Raw genomic sequence first — 16,179 nt, forward strand, 5'->3', positions numbered from 1 at the left:
AGTATGGCCAAAATTGCTAAAAAGATCCAAATTGTTGTGACAAAAGGCTGTCTAGAAGTAACCCTTGAAATGAAGCATCAACAGTGTTCATCACACACATGTTGCAATAGCTCTCACCTTGCTCACAAAGTGCACCAACGTAGCTTGGAAGGCAGAGGCACCTGAACGTATTGAAACCGTCAATGCACGTGGCTCCATTGCGACAGGGGTTAGAGTGACATTCATCAAAATCTGAAATACAGTCATAAAAGGCCACAAAAGTACTTTCAAAAAGGGTCAAAAGAGTCCACTTAGTGTGAGGTTGCCAGATAAAATACAGGACAGCCAGTTCAATTTGAATTTCAGATCAAAAAGCAAAAAGAATTTTTTAGTGTAAGTGTGTCCCATATTATATTTAGGGCATACCTACATTAAAAATGTTTTTCTTTTTTGTATTTGAAATTCAAATTTAACTGACTTTCCTATATTTTTATTTGCTACATCGGGCAACTCTAAGAAAATTTCAAAGATATTTAGAGGAGGGTCACTGTCTCCATTTCTTTTAGATGAGTCACATGAGCCCTGAAACTGATAAGGAATCTCCCCCTCCTTCCCACCCGCCATCCTGGTCCCCACTCTGATTACTTCACTTGTGGAATAATGAAAATACCTAACTGGCTCCCTGCCTCTGGCACTTCCACATATCCTTCATTCTGCTGACTGTCGTGTTCCTTAGACAGTCATGATAATTTTACTCTTCGGCTTCCAAACATTCCATAGATCCAAATTGCCCAGGGCAGTGGTCCTCAGTGTGATGCCTGGACCAGCAGCATCAGCATCACCTGAGAATGTTGCAAATGCATGTTCTCAGGTCCACCCCAGATGTACTGAATCAGAGGCTGGAGGAGCGAGGACTGAGGATCAACAATCTGTGTTTTACCAAATCCTCCAGTGACTCTAACGTACACTGAAGTCTGAACCACTCGACTACAGTCTGAAGTGGAACTATTGAGTACACTGGATTCAGGGCCTCCTCAGACCTCTCTGGATCCAACCTGCACTCTAGGATTCTCTCCTGATATGTCTCTCGCCCACACACCCGTAAGGAGGCATGCCCAAATACGTGCAGCCACCCAAATGCGTTCTGTGGTTCGTGGTGTCCGCGCTTTTGTTTGCTGTGTCCGAGTCTCACACCACCACCTGTCAAAATCCTCCCCACCTTTAAGATCTGTATCAATTGCAACCTATCTACACAGACCTCCACGATCTCCGCTGATGATATCAATGACTTTATTCCCACAGCATTTTGTAATCCCACTAAAAATTTAATTAGTGTTTATATTAAATAAAAAGAATATTTAAAAAATGAATATACAAAGTAAATTAAATTTCCAAGAGCTATATAATGATTCTTACCTAAAGAAACGGCCCTAGTAATGACATTATATAGTAATGATACCAAACACTTTGATGATGCTTGCTAAGTGCCAGCCACTGTTCTAAGAGCTCCCAGACATTAACTCATTAAATTATTTTTAATTGATTTTAATGTAAAACAGAATGGAGGCCAGATAGATGTTTTTATACATATATCTCGAATATTTAAGATGTAATTATTCTTTAAATGCTATCTATTGCTATCTCTGTGTCCTCACTAATTATCACACAAATAGAGCTTACTACTTTTGTTGAGTTTTTCTTTTAAGACAAGCACTCTTTGAATAGAGTGTTGGAGATTCAACCCAATATACCTGTGGGCCTTCTTTACTCAATGATCATGAGAAAACCATCATGGTACCTATAACAGGAGCACCTGGGCAATATATTCCACCATTTCTTTCATCAGAGGCAAGGTCTATATTTAGCCCAATCAAAACTGAGCTCTTTTTTTTTTTTTTTTGAAAGACAATCAAAATAAGAATGGGAATAAAAGGAACCGAATTAGTAAAGAGACAATCCTATTCCCTGAACCCACAAGAGAGGAGGAGGGCAACAGTCTCAGACTCCGTGAGGTAGAGGTGGGTCTGGCTGGCCGCTGAGGACAGTCAGAGAAGGCTCTGTCCCATTCCACATCACAGGAGCAAGTGATCTGAAAAACTGCTGAAGTCCCTAATTTTTAATTATAGCTTTCTAAAAAGCTCTTTGTACTTAAGTTAATTATTGATATGCAATTTGAGAGATAGAGTAAAATATTTTTGTTACTATTCATGCAACTTTACATTTCTAAAGCCTATCTGTAAAAGTCAGAAAAGGACAAAGCTGACCTCAGGAAGCTTCACTGAGTCTTGGATGTATTAACAAAATTCGGGAAACATCTGTCGCCATTTCCCAGACTCTACGTAAATTATTGTATGATTTTATTTTATTTAACGTATAATTCATCTACACGTGAGTTTCTCTGAAATCCTCCAATTTATTTGAACAACATAAACTGTCCCCCTCTATATCTTCTGGAAAAGCAAGACCCTCTTTCAGGCAAGGACATCTTACCAAGCTCACACTGGTCGCCGCTGTATCCTGGCACACAGGTGCACACGTAGGAAGTTTCAGTAGGATAACAGGTGCCTCCGTTAAGGCACGGGTTCGTTTTGCAACGATCTGGTCCTAGCATGTTCAGGAAAGTAAGAGAAGCAATTAGGCTCATCTCTACCTTTCAACCTATTTTAGCATAAAATGCCACTTATTGCTACCATAACATAAGCTTTACCATAGCAATTTAGAGATACTACACATAAAAATTAACGTTAACTTTACTCTCTGGAGTGTTTCTTGGCATTATAACTAATTGTTACAAATCGACTATTCATTTCTGGGATTCAATCATCATTATTTTTAAACAATATTTTGCACAGTATCTGGCAACTAATAAATTCTACTGCAGATTTAGTTGGCATGATAATGGCAATTGATTTTAGTCAAAAATGATTACACGTATGTGCACAGTGAATGGAAAATGTATTCTTTTAAACGAGGTTAGTTCATGTGAAATGGCTGGATACACAGAACATGCATTCTTTTTAGCAGACTGGCTTGTTACCATCATTTGAATTATTATTGCCTTTTACCACTTAATGCTCAGAAACTGTTTTTCTTCGAAAGTGTGCACTGAAGTTTCTTCTGCTACATTAATATGCTTTTTCCAAAAACACGTTCCAAATGTACTCCTTTAAACTATACTTGAAGAAAAGCAACACATGGATTAAACTCTACTGTATAAAAACAAACCCAAATACAAACACCTCACCTAAAATAAAACCCCAAATTTTTATTACAATTTTCCAATTAAAACACGAATAAAATCGACACTCCTAGTGTATAAACATAAAGGCCAGAGACACCAATTTATGAGGAGAAACAGTTTAAAATATATTTTGCAAATGCAAAGACTATTACACTATTTGAAGCACATATATTATTCTGTAATACTGCTGGGATAATTGTATTTACATTAATAGCTTATATTTATTATTTGAATACTTTTCCAGAATTGCTTAAGTTTCAATATGTTCAAGAATCCAAACGAGAGTTGAAAATCTTCCCAAAATAACTGAAATAAATAGGTTTCATATGGAATAAAAACCATACTTTCAAGAATCTTAAGTCCCGAAACCCTAAAATAATTACACATGAAAAACAGATGATGTCTACCTATGAAACACGACCTTAAGGAAGATTTGGATAAGCAGGCGCTGCTCTAGAAGATAAGTGAGACTTTCCTACACAGGAAAGTCCAACTCAAACTTTCTGAGTGTTAAGTAAGTTCTGGACCACTAGAAAGACTCAATAGAAACATGCTCGCTTAAGTGGGTTCAACAGTATGATCAGGTTAATTCAGATGCTCACACCTACTTCTTCAAGAACAACCCCAATTTTTCTAAGACTCTCTCTCCTTTAGTCCTAAAGATATTTAAAATTTCCCTGAGCATCTTTGCCTTCTGCCTTTGAAAGGAGACTGCCTAGAGGCCAAGGTTACTGTCAACAGCACATCCGTATGCTGCCCTCGGTGCAAAATCAAAATGACACTTAGGAGAAAGTGCTCCGTAAAACTGTGATGTGCCGCACAGACGTGAAGTGCTACGATTATTCCCACCACAGACACTAGACCCCACGCTGAGAGTATGGAACAAGGATTTGGCAAGAGAGCGGGCCTTTCTGTGAACTTACAGTAGTTTAGATTAGGAGAAAAGCATTGTTTTTACAAATTTCATTCTACCCTAAACAGTTTGTATCAATCTCTGAAAGTTGAATCTGCAACAAATAGACCAGGCAATCCAACATGAGCTGCTGTTTACTGAATTAGCCTAAAGTGTATTTGTTTTGCAATGAAGACGAAGCTCCAAGTCTAGGTAAACATTGTGGCTGACAATGGTACCCATTTCTCATTTGTCGAACTTAACTCTCGCCGTATATATGGTTACTACTAATGATTTCGATAGCATATTTTCACCAACCTGAAGTATATTTCAACTAAGTTACAAAAGAATAAATATCGGCCAGATTACTAGGTTATCATTTACAAATTAAATATAAAATGACAACAAAAAAAATCCATCAACCACCTTTGATCAACTTTATTCACCAAATACTTCACAGCATTTATGAAAGTTGCACTTTATGACTATTGTATTCTGTCTGAAGCACAACAAACGGAAGCATTAGTGGAACAAAAGATAAGGTTGAAACGATCAGAAGAATAATTCTAAGTATAGCCATGCTGTAAAACATATTCATTAAAATAAAAGGTGTTTTCAACCAACACAGCCCTTAAAGCACTGATGGTTTTTCTTTTTCTAGGTAGTGGCTAGGTGGTGATGCCCACTTGTGGATTCCACTGACATTGTTATCTAAATGACATTCCTGGAAAACACCATTAACGCGGACTTCTCAATGTTCTCAAGCTAGATTAAAAGGAAAATAAATTCCACAAAGTACATATTGCAAGATTTCTGGCTTACATATCATTAAATATCAATTATTCATTTTTATATTATATTAATAGGAAACCAGCAAAGAGCAGTCCTTGAAAGACCCTGGACTTTGGAGTGGGACTGATCTGGGCTCAAATCCCACTTCTGCCATGGTGTGTGTGAGTGTTGCAACCCTGAGCAAATTGCAGAACCTCTCTGAGCCTCCACATCCTACCCTTTTAAGTGGGGATAATAGTATGCACTTTATAGCCTTTTTGTGAAGATCAAACAAATAGTCTATATGAACCAGTGTCAAATTCACGTTTTCTATCCATTCATTAAAAAAACAGAAACCCTCTCTTGGCAGGCAGAGCACGAATATATACTGAACAAATACCCACTGTGGCTAGGCACTGTGTTAGAAGCATTATGTATACTATCTAGAGCAAGGAAACGACAGAAAAGTATTAACTGATAACTGACATTGCCGAAACTCTGTGAAACACTTATTAGAGCTATTTACAACTCAGATGTTAAAGGCCTGACAGGTTTTGATATTGCCATAATAGCACCCATCAATGAGGGATTTTTAAAAATAGGACGTTTGTTCTGTTTTTAAAACTAAAATGTATAACTATGGGACATATGACAAAGCAATACTTTAATTGTGAGTAAAACCAAATTGAAGTTTTACATCATTAACAATTTCAATTTTTAAATGTTGTAATTTCCTGTTGTTTCTAAAACCCAGAAAAATACAAAGAACATCTACAGAGCCCAGAAATAATCTATACTTACTTCCTTTGCATCTCATTATGGACCCAACACTGTGGGCTGTCCTGCTGTTACGTAAACAATGTAAAAACCCCCGCTGATTTAACATCACAATAAAAATTATATACATACACACGTCAGGACCAAGGGACTGTCTCCAAGTTTGGAGACAGATTTATCAATGTTGTGACCTTACCTGGTAAATAGACTGCTGTGCCCTCCACTGACTCTTCATTAATGCCAATCAGGAAATCGGTTTCATTAGAAGTTTCCAGAAGGGAAAATGATGGTGTTGCAAGCTCAGTATTTAACTCTGCAGTGCTTACAGTTGCCTGATTATTGGAATCAAGAATTCTTGCCGATGCTTGCTGTTCTGGGGCTGCTACCGTGAAATCCTCCCCTCTGATCAAAGCTGCTTGTGTTTCAGGCTTTACTTCCAGAGAAGAAGGAACGGTGGGCCTCTCAGGAGTCTGTGGGCTGGGCTGAGGCACCACATGGGCCTCGATCCCATAAATCGCAGAAGCAGAAGTAGAATGTGGCCACGATGTAGCACGTTCTAACTTAACTTCATCCGCAGCTGTGACCACAGTTCCGGCCTCAGGTGTTCTAATACTGGCAAATATCTTGATTGTTTCTCCAGGAAGTTGAACATCGGTTTTGTTTTGGGAATCTCGGGGAATCTCAGTTCCCTCTTCAGCAACCAGTTGTGTGGGAGCAGCTTCTATTTGTTCTGATGACTTCGGTTTAGTTTCATCTTCTGAAGGTTCTAATTGTGTGTCAGGAGGTAAGGCTGGAGGCTCAGTTATGTAAAAGTACTCTTCACTTGATGGTTTGGAAGTCACATCAATATTTGCAAGTTTCCCTGGGGACATTTGAGATGTGCTGGTGCTTGTACTTAGCAGAGCACTTGGCTGGGGGCCCTCTGTGTGTTCAGAGGCTCCACTGCCTAAGCGGACAGTGAGTGGAGAGGATGATGTCGGAGAGAACAACTTTGCAGAAGCTGAAACTGCTGATGTTGTATCAGTGTAAGCTGGGGGGCTGGATCCCTCCAGCACATTAGGTGCCTCTGTTAAGCTCTGAGCCGTAAGGTGGATAGTACTAATACTTACGTACGGTGTAGCATCTATCAGTGCCTCCTCGGCTCCTGAAGAGAATTCTGGCTGAAAAGAAGGACCTACGTATTTCTTTTCTTCATACTCATCCTGTGTCCTTTCCAAATGGCCCATTGTTGATATGATTTCACTTTGGTCTGCAATAGCTTGACCATCAGACAAAGTGCTCGATTCAAAGATGTCATCCAGGGCTTTTGATTCAGTGCTCGGTACTTCAGTCTCTGGATTAACTGTGGCAGACTTACTAGGAATAGGCAGGGATGTTGCTGTGGGAAGCAAAATATCTAATTCTGTTTCTGTGCTAGAGACGGGGATCCCAGTTGTGAAGATAAAGCCCCTGTGATCTACTTGGCTTCTGTCTTCAGAAGGCATTGATTGGTTATGTGTTGCCTGAGTGTAGTTAGCCGGAAGAAGATCACCAGAGCCCTCGAAGTTTTCCTCGGTTGAAGAAAGGTTAAAACCTGCCTCGTACTTCTCTTGAACACTTTCTTCATTACTGTCATGTGGTCCCGATGGTACCTCTGGATCCAAGTTCGTTGGCATTCCAAGGATGTCTTCATATACAGGTTTAGTGTGATCAATATCTATGATAGTATTTTTATCTGATGTCAGCTCAGGTAGAATTTCAAGAATGGTACTCTCTGTAATTGTCAATATTAAATCCTTGTCTTCTTTGTCCAGATCTATAATAATATTTTCAGTAGCTTTTCTTCGGTCAGGTTTCAAGGTGGAATCCTCGAATCCCCTGACATGGTCTTGGAAACTGTCTGCAGCACCTTCTGAGGATGTCTCAGATGACACTGTATTTGACGGTGGTGTGCTGGTTGGATCTGGGGAGCTTGCATTCTGCTCCAAATGAAGAGGCACCACCACTGAAACTGTTGGGAAGCCATCAACAGTAACAGCTTCAGCCCTTGAAACCTCAGGATGTCTTTCCAGGGATTTATCAGAAACAAATGTGGTGCCTCCTTGCCTGGTTGCCTGAGTTGTTCCAGAAGTGCGTACTAAATCAACAATATCCAATTCTCCAGATCCTTCTCCAGAATGTTCATAAAATGAATCAGATGGTTTTGGTGCTGATGTAACAAATTCTTTGGCCATTTCAAGACCGTAAGTTCTAGCCAGAAAATCAGTGGAAGACGTTGCTGTTTCTTTAGTCTCGGCTGTTGAAGAACTCTCACTAGAGACTTGTTCAGACGTAGGTTGTGGTCTGCTAGTCTGGATTTCTTCTGCCCAACTGCGAGTCTGATTTTGAGCATGTTCAGTGTCTGTGGAGAAAGGCAGAAGTGCCGTAGAGGGTCCTTCTGTTCTGGTGTCACCTGAAATTTCTGATAAGGTTGTGCTGGGTGATGTCTCCTTATCTTCAGAGATGCTGTCTGTTTTGGAAATGAGTGGTCTAACTTCATCTGCCACATTTTCTATTCCCTTATAGTCTTCAGTTGTATCATTTAAGCTGCTGGTTTCTACACTTTCCACTTGAGAAGTCTGGGGATATAATGTGCTAATGATTTGTTCCACGTCAGTAAAATTCACTGATACTGCAGTAGGCAGAACTTCTTCTCCCGACCCCAGTCCAGAGAATAAAAGATCAGTATCTGACTCTTTACTTATTGGTCTCATAACTTCGGGAAAGGATTTTATACTTTCTTCCTCTTTGATTGATGAATCTGTAACCACACTTTCAGCTGGTATAGACTCAGTCTCTGAGGTAGTAACTAAGAAAAAATGGGATTTTTCAGTAACTTCAGGGAGAGTAGTGTAGGGTTCCAAGCCCTTCGAATCTGGATCTGGAGTAGTCACGTCAACCAAGGAAATGCCTTCCTCCTCCATTTCTTCATCAGTACGGTAAGTTTTCTTTGTCATTAGTGTGGAATAATCTGTGGTTTGGAGTCCACTTTCAGTAAATGTTTGTGAATCAAAAATTGTTTGCTCTGGTGATATAGAACTTTGGGGGGATTCAGAAGATTTTTGTTCTTGAATATTTTCCTCTGATGCTACTTCACTTTCATTTCCTTGCCTTACAGGGTTGACTTCTTGCCTGGACCATAACTTGGCTGGCTCCATAGTCTGGGGAAAGTCCACTGAAACTGTGCCATCGACCGTCACTTCTCCCTTTTCTGTCGGAGCCTCAGTACCTTCAGCTTCTGCTGTTGGTAAAATGGTGGATCTTTTATTGGCTTCAGTGATAGCACCTACTTCTCCTAATCCTTGGTCAATAAATGGGAACTCTGTGCCAGAAACATTTCCCATGGCACTGGGAAACACTTGGTCAACAGAGCTGCTGACTGGGACCAATTGCTCACCTGAGCCTTCAGCTGAAGCTGTGAATTCTTCCCAAGGGAAGGCTGAAGTGCTGACCGAGGTGCTACCAGGTCCTTCCAGGTCAGCGATGTGGGTGATGTGATCTGAAGTAGGTATTGCGGACGGTAAAATCTGGGTATCCTTAAATGCTGCGTCCCCAGAGCCTTCCATCACTACTGTTTCTTCTTTTGTTATGGGATAAGATACCGTCGAGTATTCTCTAAGGTCACCACTGAAATCTTCCTCCAAAGGAAAATCTGTAGAAAAGCCCTTTCTTTCTGCCCCATGATTCGGCTCTCCTGAAACCTCTGAAATCAGGTTTTCCTTGGATGTTTGGTTTATAATTTCAGTAACCTCTCTGTCCATTACGGTACTTAAAACTAGTCCTGTAGGCTCAAAAGGGAGTATGGTTTCCACATGAGGAGCCAAAGTGCCAGCTGCTTCCTTTTTGGTTTGTATTTCAGGCTCTAAATTGAATGAAAATGAGGAAACAGTGGTGGCTTCTGGGTCAGCAGCAGCTTCTCCAGAGCCCTGCTCCATAAAGAGAGAGACGGGGCTGCCCGGGGCAGGGGACAGGCCTTCCTGAACCACAGGTTGACCACTACTGCTGGGCTCAGCAGTCGGTGCCTCTAGATCATCTAAAACACTTGTTTCTGTAAAGACAAGAGTGGAACTTGTCATTTCTCTCTCAGACTGCATGGGTGTTATCAGGGACATAAAACCATTTCTGGTAGCAGATGCTGAATCCCTAGATACGGTGTCATTTGAGCCTTCTAATTCAGGGGGTAGAATTAACTGATCTGATCTCTGTGTAGGCGAATGTACCTGAACTGTAGAAGCTGTACCTGTGGCTCCCACCTCCTCATCTTTCCTCTTCTTTCCCTCAAGAGATGTGCTGAAAACCCACTCAGAAGTGTCTGTTTCCCTTACAAATTTGGTAGGCACTACTTCTGCAAAAGGTTGTTCAGAAACCGAATAAACGGTGGTTGCAGAAATATCAAAAAGGCCTTCTGTGATCATTATCTTGCTAGCATCTAAAGTAACAAGTGTATCTGTAGTACTTCTCTGTGGTAAATTAGTCACCGCAGTGAACATCTTATCTTCTTCAGCTTCCCCAGAGCCTTCTGGAATTGGAATTGAAGGACTCCCGGAGAGCTCCACAATTGGTCTAGGGGTTATTTCCACCCAGCTTTCCACAGTGGACAATGAGTCATCAGGCCAGGATTTTTCTGTTAAGGTAACTGATACTTCCTCTGAGACACTTGCTGACACAGAACTTGGAACTGCACTAGGAGTATATGTGACAGAAGTCCTTTTTTCTGCCTCTTCATCAAATGTTACTTCTGTAGCCCCTGAAAAGATCATTTTTTGAGATTCTTGGTCAATGGTGGCATCTCCTGAAGACTCTTCAGAGAACAGAGGTACAGGTTCAGTGTGTCCAGGCACCAGAGTGTCAAGTTCAGGACCTCTCTCTGTGATGGATTCTGGCCCCTCTGTGGCTTCTCCCTCATGGAATGAGACTGTGGGGAAAACATCAGGCTCACCACTTGAAGAATGTTCTGGTGTTTCAGGGTAAGTCTCAGGCTTCCAGGTAATTTCAAGCGATTCGGTTGTTTCTTTAGATTCATTAGGTTGCATGGCAGTAGACAATCCCGTTATGGCTATTACAAACTGATGAGTACCACTTTCACTGCTGTCTGAAAAATTCTGAGACGGTGCCACACTTTCAAACTGGCCACGCCTCGCTTCTGCCGCTTCCGGGTCCTTGGGCACAGTGGTGACTAGATGTTTCCCGTTTATGTACTGCACTGAAGGGGTGGTTGTTACATCAGTAGCATTTGCACACTCTTCATCTTCCGCTTCATCTTCTTCACTGTGGTATATGTCTATTTCAATTAACTCGGGTAAAATTTCAGCAATTAGATCGTGCTCTGGATCTGTTTCTTCACTACAAGGTTCATCTTCTTTAGACTCTGAATCTATTGGATGACCAATTACACTCAAATCACTCATTCGACCTGAAAAAAACAAAGAGTTTTCACAATACTTAAATAGAAGATTTGGCAGTGTACGACAGAAGAAATCGATAGCAAGGCTGGCTGATCACACTCACACACACAAAGAGGGATTCAAGTCTTTTCACATTAAATACAATCACCCTTCTACACATGGTTGTCAGTCTTCAAATTTGTTGTTTTATATTAACAATAGGAAAAACAAAACCAATTTAAGATTATAGCAACAGGTCATGGAAACACTTCAACGTCTTTAACAAAGCAATGTCCTTAAAATGAAACAGAGTCACATGGATACATTGTAATCGTGAAATGTGGGAATTCATCTTTGTGAGAACTGAAAAAAACAAAAAATTAAGACCATTTCACCACATCAGACAGGAAAAGTAATCGATTACTGTCCTTTACATAAGGAGAAGCTTAGACACCCTAGATTCAATAAGGAAATGAGAAGAGATTCCTTCTGGCTCTTTGTCACAATCTGTCCTAAAGAAGGCTGTTTTTAGAAAAGGAAAAGAGAGGTTTCTTTATGGCCCTTCAACAGCACAATGACCACCCCTTCCCAACGCAACAGCAAGATAAGACTTGGCTGCATAGGCAGCAGCCACATCCGGGACACAAGGGCAGGAAGCCCTGGACGGCGAAGGGGGCGGGCTCTGCACAAGGGGAGCTCACTGAGAGCACCCGGGAAGAAGAGCCCTCCACACCTCCACACCTTTATCCTTCATGAGAAGAGACCTGGATTGGGTCAGTTACAGTTCTTTTTATTAACATTTTCACCAAAGAAAGTTCAGAAGTCACATCTAAATATTTGAACTGGCGTACTTTAAATAACACAGATCCTTAGAACATTCCTTAGATTGTAAATTGTCACAGGACACCAACCACTAAGCCCAGTGGACTTTTCTGCCTACAGAAATACACCAGCAAAGCTCCTTGTCTGGACATCAGGAAGGAGGAAATTCTGGGCCCTCACTCTCAACGGAGTAGAATTCAGTTACCCTAGGAGAGGGTCCAGTCACTACAGTGGCCCTACTCCCAGCATCACAGTAGTGTGCAAAGCTGCCTGCGGGTGCATGAAGAGGACGAAGAGAAGCACGGAGGACTGCAGAGCATCTCACCCTCCCGCCTCCAAGAATACTGCTATAGAATTCGTTTTCAGTCTAGCTCCCACCCGTGTTACACATGCTCAGGCTGAACCTGAGAAGTTTACGGGAGGAATAATTAGGACGGAGCCAACCTTGCCCCCCACTGGTAGGGAGACTCTTCATGTTGCAAGGAGCTGCACTCTTCCCTGTATGAAAGGATCGACATCTAGCATTTACTGATAAGTCAGAAAAGAAAAAACCCTATGGAGAAGGAACCAGTATTGCTCAACATCAATATAGAAGTATATGAACTATCAATAAAAACTCTATAAGCTCCTGTATTTTTAACTACAGTTTGTCAAAAAAGCCAAAGACCACAGACTTTTATGTGACTGGAAGACATATACTATATTTACATTTATCCCTTTCACCCTAATAAAAAGAAAGCGAAGACTCTTCTCTGTATCCCAACAGATCTTCACTGTATGATCTCCACAAACTAGCGTCTGTGTAGGGTTGGGTTACTCTCACTCTATGGCCTCCCTTACCAGCTTTCACACATTACAGTTCATTTCTTACGTCTCCATCCCATTCCACCCACACATTCAGCCTTTCAACTATGCAAACAAAGGGTATTCAAATGAATGAAACACTATTTCTACCATAAGAGAAGTGAGATCAATGCATACCTCCACTATATTATAAAAATATAAAATGAATACAGATGACTTGCGCCACAGATGTTGCAACTACTCCTAATTGCCAAACTTAAGAAAATGACTAAATGTCTTATTTTTTTTCCAAAAAATATAGTTAAAAGAATGTTGGTTCAATATTAGATCACTGAAGTTGTTACTGGGATCTTATAGTGCCTCATTGTGTATATGTTTTAAAAGAGGACACAATAATATTTTCAGATAATAAGACCTTTTAATGCGGCGTGCAGTGAAGCCTACCCTGTCACTATGGAAAAAGAATGTGAGAGAATATATATGCACATGCGTACATATGTAAATGAGAGGATACATTTTCAATGACTTTTGTACAAATGAATCTCTTGAAATATCACATCAATAATTTTATCTATCACCAAGGTAAGCAGTCTCTCATTGCTAATACTATCTGAACATAGTTGAGTGAAGCCAGCCTCAATTAAACTGTTCTGTACAACTTCACAGGATTTAACTGGAGTTTCAAAATTGTGGCAATCTTAAACTGCTTTTACTCTTGTTTTACACTCAGCTCTTTCACTAGGTTTTATTAGGTGTAAATCAAACTATAATTCATGTTAAGAAGTATTACACACACGGATGCCAAATTCACACAGTATCTTTAAATACAGAAAGAATTTTAAAATAAGAAACAAGGGTCTGTGTTAAGCATAAAAGAAACTCCACCACATTTTGTACCTTTTTATAAATAATAGAGATAAAACTAATCACTCAGCCAAACTGCTCCAGCCAAACACAAAGATAAGTAAGGAAATAACTGCTCAAAATTGTTTATTTATAAACTCCTTGGTCAGGAATAGGGTAAACACACTTGTTGCTATTATAGATTTGTATGAGTTTCTAAATAAATTCCTTACTTTGAAAAATAATAATTGTTTTAAAAAACAAAACTGATACAAGCATATCCCATGACCTTCTTAGCGAATGGTCATAGATGGAGCTTCCATCAAGTATGATGTTGGTAGCTCTAAAAATAAGTGGGGTGGAGAAAAGCAGACAGGGAGGAGTCACTAAGATGTGTCAGTGCGTCAAACGTCAGTGTGTCAAAGGAACTGACAGGTCATGATGCTCACATAGATGGATAATTTAAAATAAAATGTTTTTCTAGGAAAGAAAATAAAAAAGAACTCATAAATCAACAGTTTATGTAATAATTTCATTGACTATCAACTCTTATTAAGTCTACTTGATTCAGTTAATTAAAGACCCTGGCATTCACTTTATAGCTCTAATTACAGTTCCAATGAACAAAGTGCAACGTTTTTTTTTTTTTTGAGGAAGATTGTCCCTGAGCTAACATCTGTTGCCACTCTTCCTCTTTTTGCCCGAGGAACAGTGTCGCTGAGCTAACATCTGTGCTCGTTTTCCTCTATTTTATGTGGGACACTGCTACGGTGTGGCTTGACGAGCAGTCTGCACCCAGAATCCGAACCTGTGAACCTCGGGATGCCAAAGTGGAGTGCGCGAACTTAACCACTATGCCACTGGGTGGCCCCACAAAGTATAACATTTTTTTTTAGTTCATTTTCTACTTGGATAAGGAACTCTAACATTTCTTATTGCTCATAAATCTATGAGGATTTTTCATAGCATTTTAGACCATCATATCAGAATATTTCATCAAAAGACTCAACTGTTAGATGCAGGATATTCCACTTTCTAACCTAAATAAATATCACAAAATTTCAATCACCGCAATACAAACATAGCAGAGAGACGGCCTTTGCGTATACATCACAAACACAGTTCAGCTTCATACTGGGTTTTGTACACAAAATTAAATTCACTGCCACAACCATGCATGCCACCTAACCGTATTATCTCCCCAGGAGCCAACTGCTTGTACAGAAGTGACTGAGTACCTATTATGTACCAGACTACATGGCAGACACTTGCTTACCAACTTTACAGAGACCTAAGACCTCCAGAGGTAGCCTCCAAGCCTCTCTTTCTCTGTCCCTGAAACAAATGGCTCTTGCCAAAAGATTAAAGAAATGGCCTTACTAAACTCTTTTCTCTCTATTTTAAAAGGAAACTTTTTGAGTGTACATATTGCAAATTACCAATCATTACATTTAAGTCAGGATTCCTTCTTCCACCTGCCTTCCACGTATCTGATCTGACTTGCCTCCAGAATGGTAGAAAACATAGAAACATCTGAAGCTGTTCCATCTTATGCTTTTCATTGTACCATGAAGCTGGCAATGATCAGAGAGCTACCAGCACATCATAATAAATAGTGATGGAGAAGAAGAGATATATTTTAAAAAGTGTTCATTTGATATGTATTACAAAAAACATGCTGCTAAATGAGAATTCTTATTTTTTTCCTTTGAGGAAGATTAGCCCTGAGCTAACATCCATGCCCATCTTCCTCTACTTTATATGTGGGACACCTGCCACAGCGTGGCTTGATAAGCAGTGCATAGGTCTGTGCCCAGGATCCGAACCAGCGAACCCCAGGCCATCGAACCCAGGGTTACACCTCTTAACCTCTACAACACTGGGCCAGCCCTGAGAATTCTTAAATAAAACAAAGATACAAAATGAGAGTTGAAATTATTTTGTTTCCTTTTTCTGAAAGGAATAGTCTCACAATGAAGTGACTAACATTTATTGTTGAAATAAGTTGTGTCAACTTCCAAATGGTTTCACTGGATTTCTTAATATCCATTTGAGAGTGGGGGAAATATCAACTGCCTAGGGCTTTGAAGTTAATTTTTTCTGCCAACAGATTCTCTACAGATCAATGTACATTTTATTTTCTCGGTGTGGCTGGTTTGTTCCCATACTTTTAAAGCTTCACGGGGGGTGTGTGGTATGAAATCTACCTAGTGTAGACAGGTGAACTCTTTCCTGCCCCCTACATCTCACCCATGTTCCTATCTGCTCCTCTTTGTTTACGCAGTCTCTGAAATTACTTCTTCATCCCCCTTTCTTGTCACCACCCCCACCTACCACACATGTTATTAGACAGTTGCAAGAACTATAATTACTGCAAGCCAGAAAAGTTTCTTTGCAGGGTGTGGCAGGGGGACATCTGTGCTATTGCGAAAGCAGGTATCTCATTCCCAAATGGCGATCTGCTCTGTTTTGTACTAAGAGTGCGACCTAATGGAGTAATTAACATTCCCAGCTCCTAGATGAACAAGCTCTTATAAGAGACTGCTCTATTTTAGAGTTTTATTCTAAGGATAATATAACTTTTATTTGGATTTCAAGAGTCAAACCACAGAACTCTACACAGTGTATGTATAATCTTTTCTATGTTT

At 40.2% G+C, this 16,179-nt stretch overlaps 1 protein-coding gene across 2 annotated transcripts in view; it reads right to left on the reverse strand.

Annotated features, from left to right (window-relative positions):
* VCAN (versican) overlaps positions 1 to 16,179 on the reverse strand; it is a 105,668-nt gene that overhangs the window by 30,171 nt on the left and 59,318 nt on the right. For both annotated transcript variants that reach the window (XM_046666395.1, XM_046666396.1), the window contains 3 exons: positions 5,857 to 11,091; positions 2,470 to 2,583; positions 118 to 231 (listed from right to left, as the gene is read on the reverse strand). In XM_046666395.1, the coding sequence (XP_046522351.1) occupies positions 118 to 231; positions 2,470 to 2,583; positions 5,857 to 11,091 (5,463 nt within the window). The remainder of the gene's footprint in view (positions 1 to 117; positions 232 to 2,469; positions 2,584 to 5,856; positions 11,092 to 16,179) is intronic.

This window comes from Equus quagga, chromosome 7 (genome assembly GCF_021613505.1).
Source record: "Equus quagga isolate Etosha38 chromosome 7, UCLA_HA_Equagga_1.0, whole genome shotgun sequence".
NCBI classification, from domain to species: Eukaryota; Metazoa; Chordata; class Mammalia; order Perissodactyla; family Equidae; genus Equus; species Equus quagga.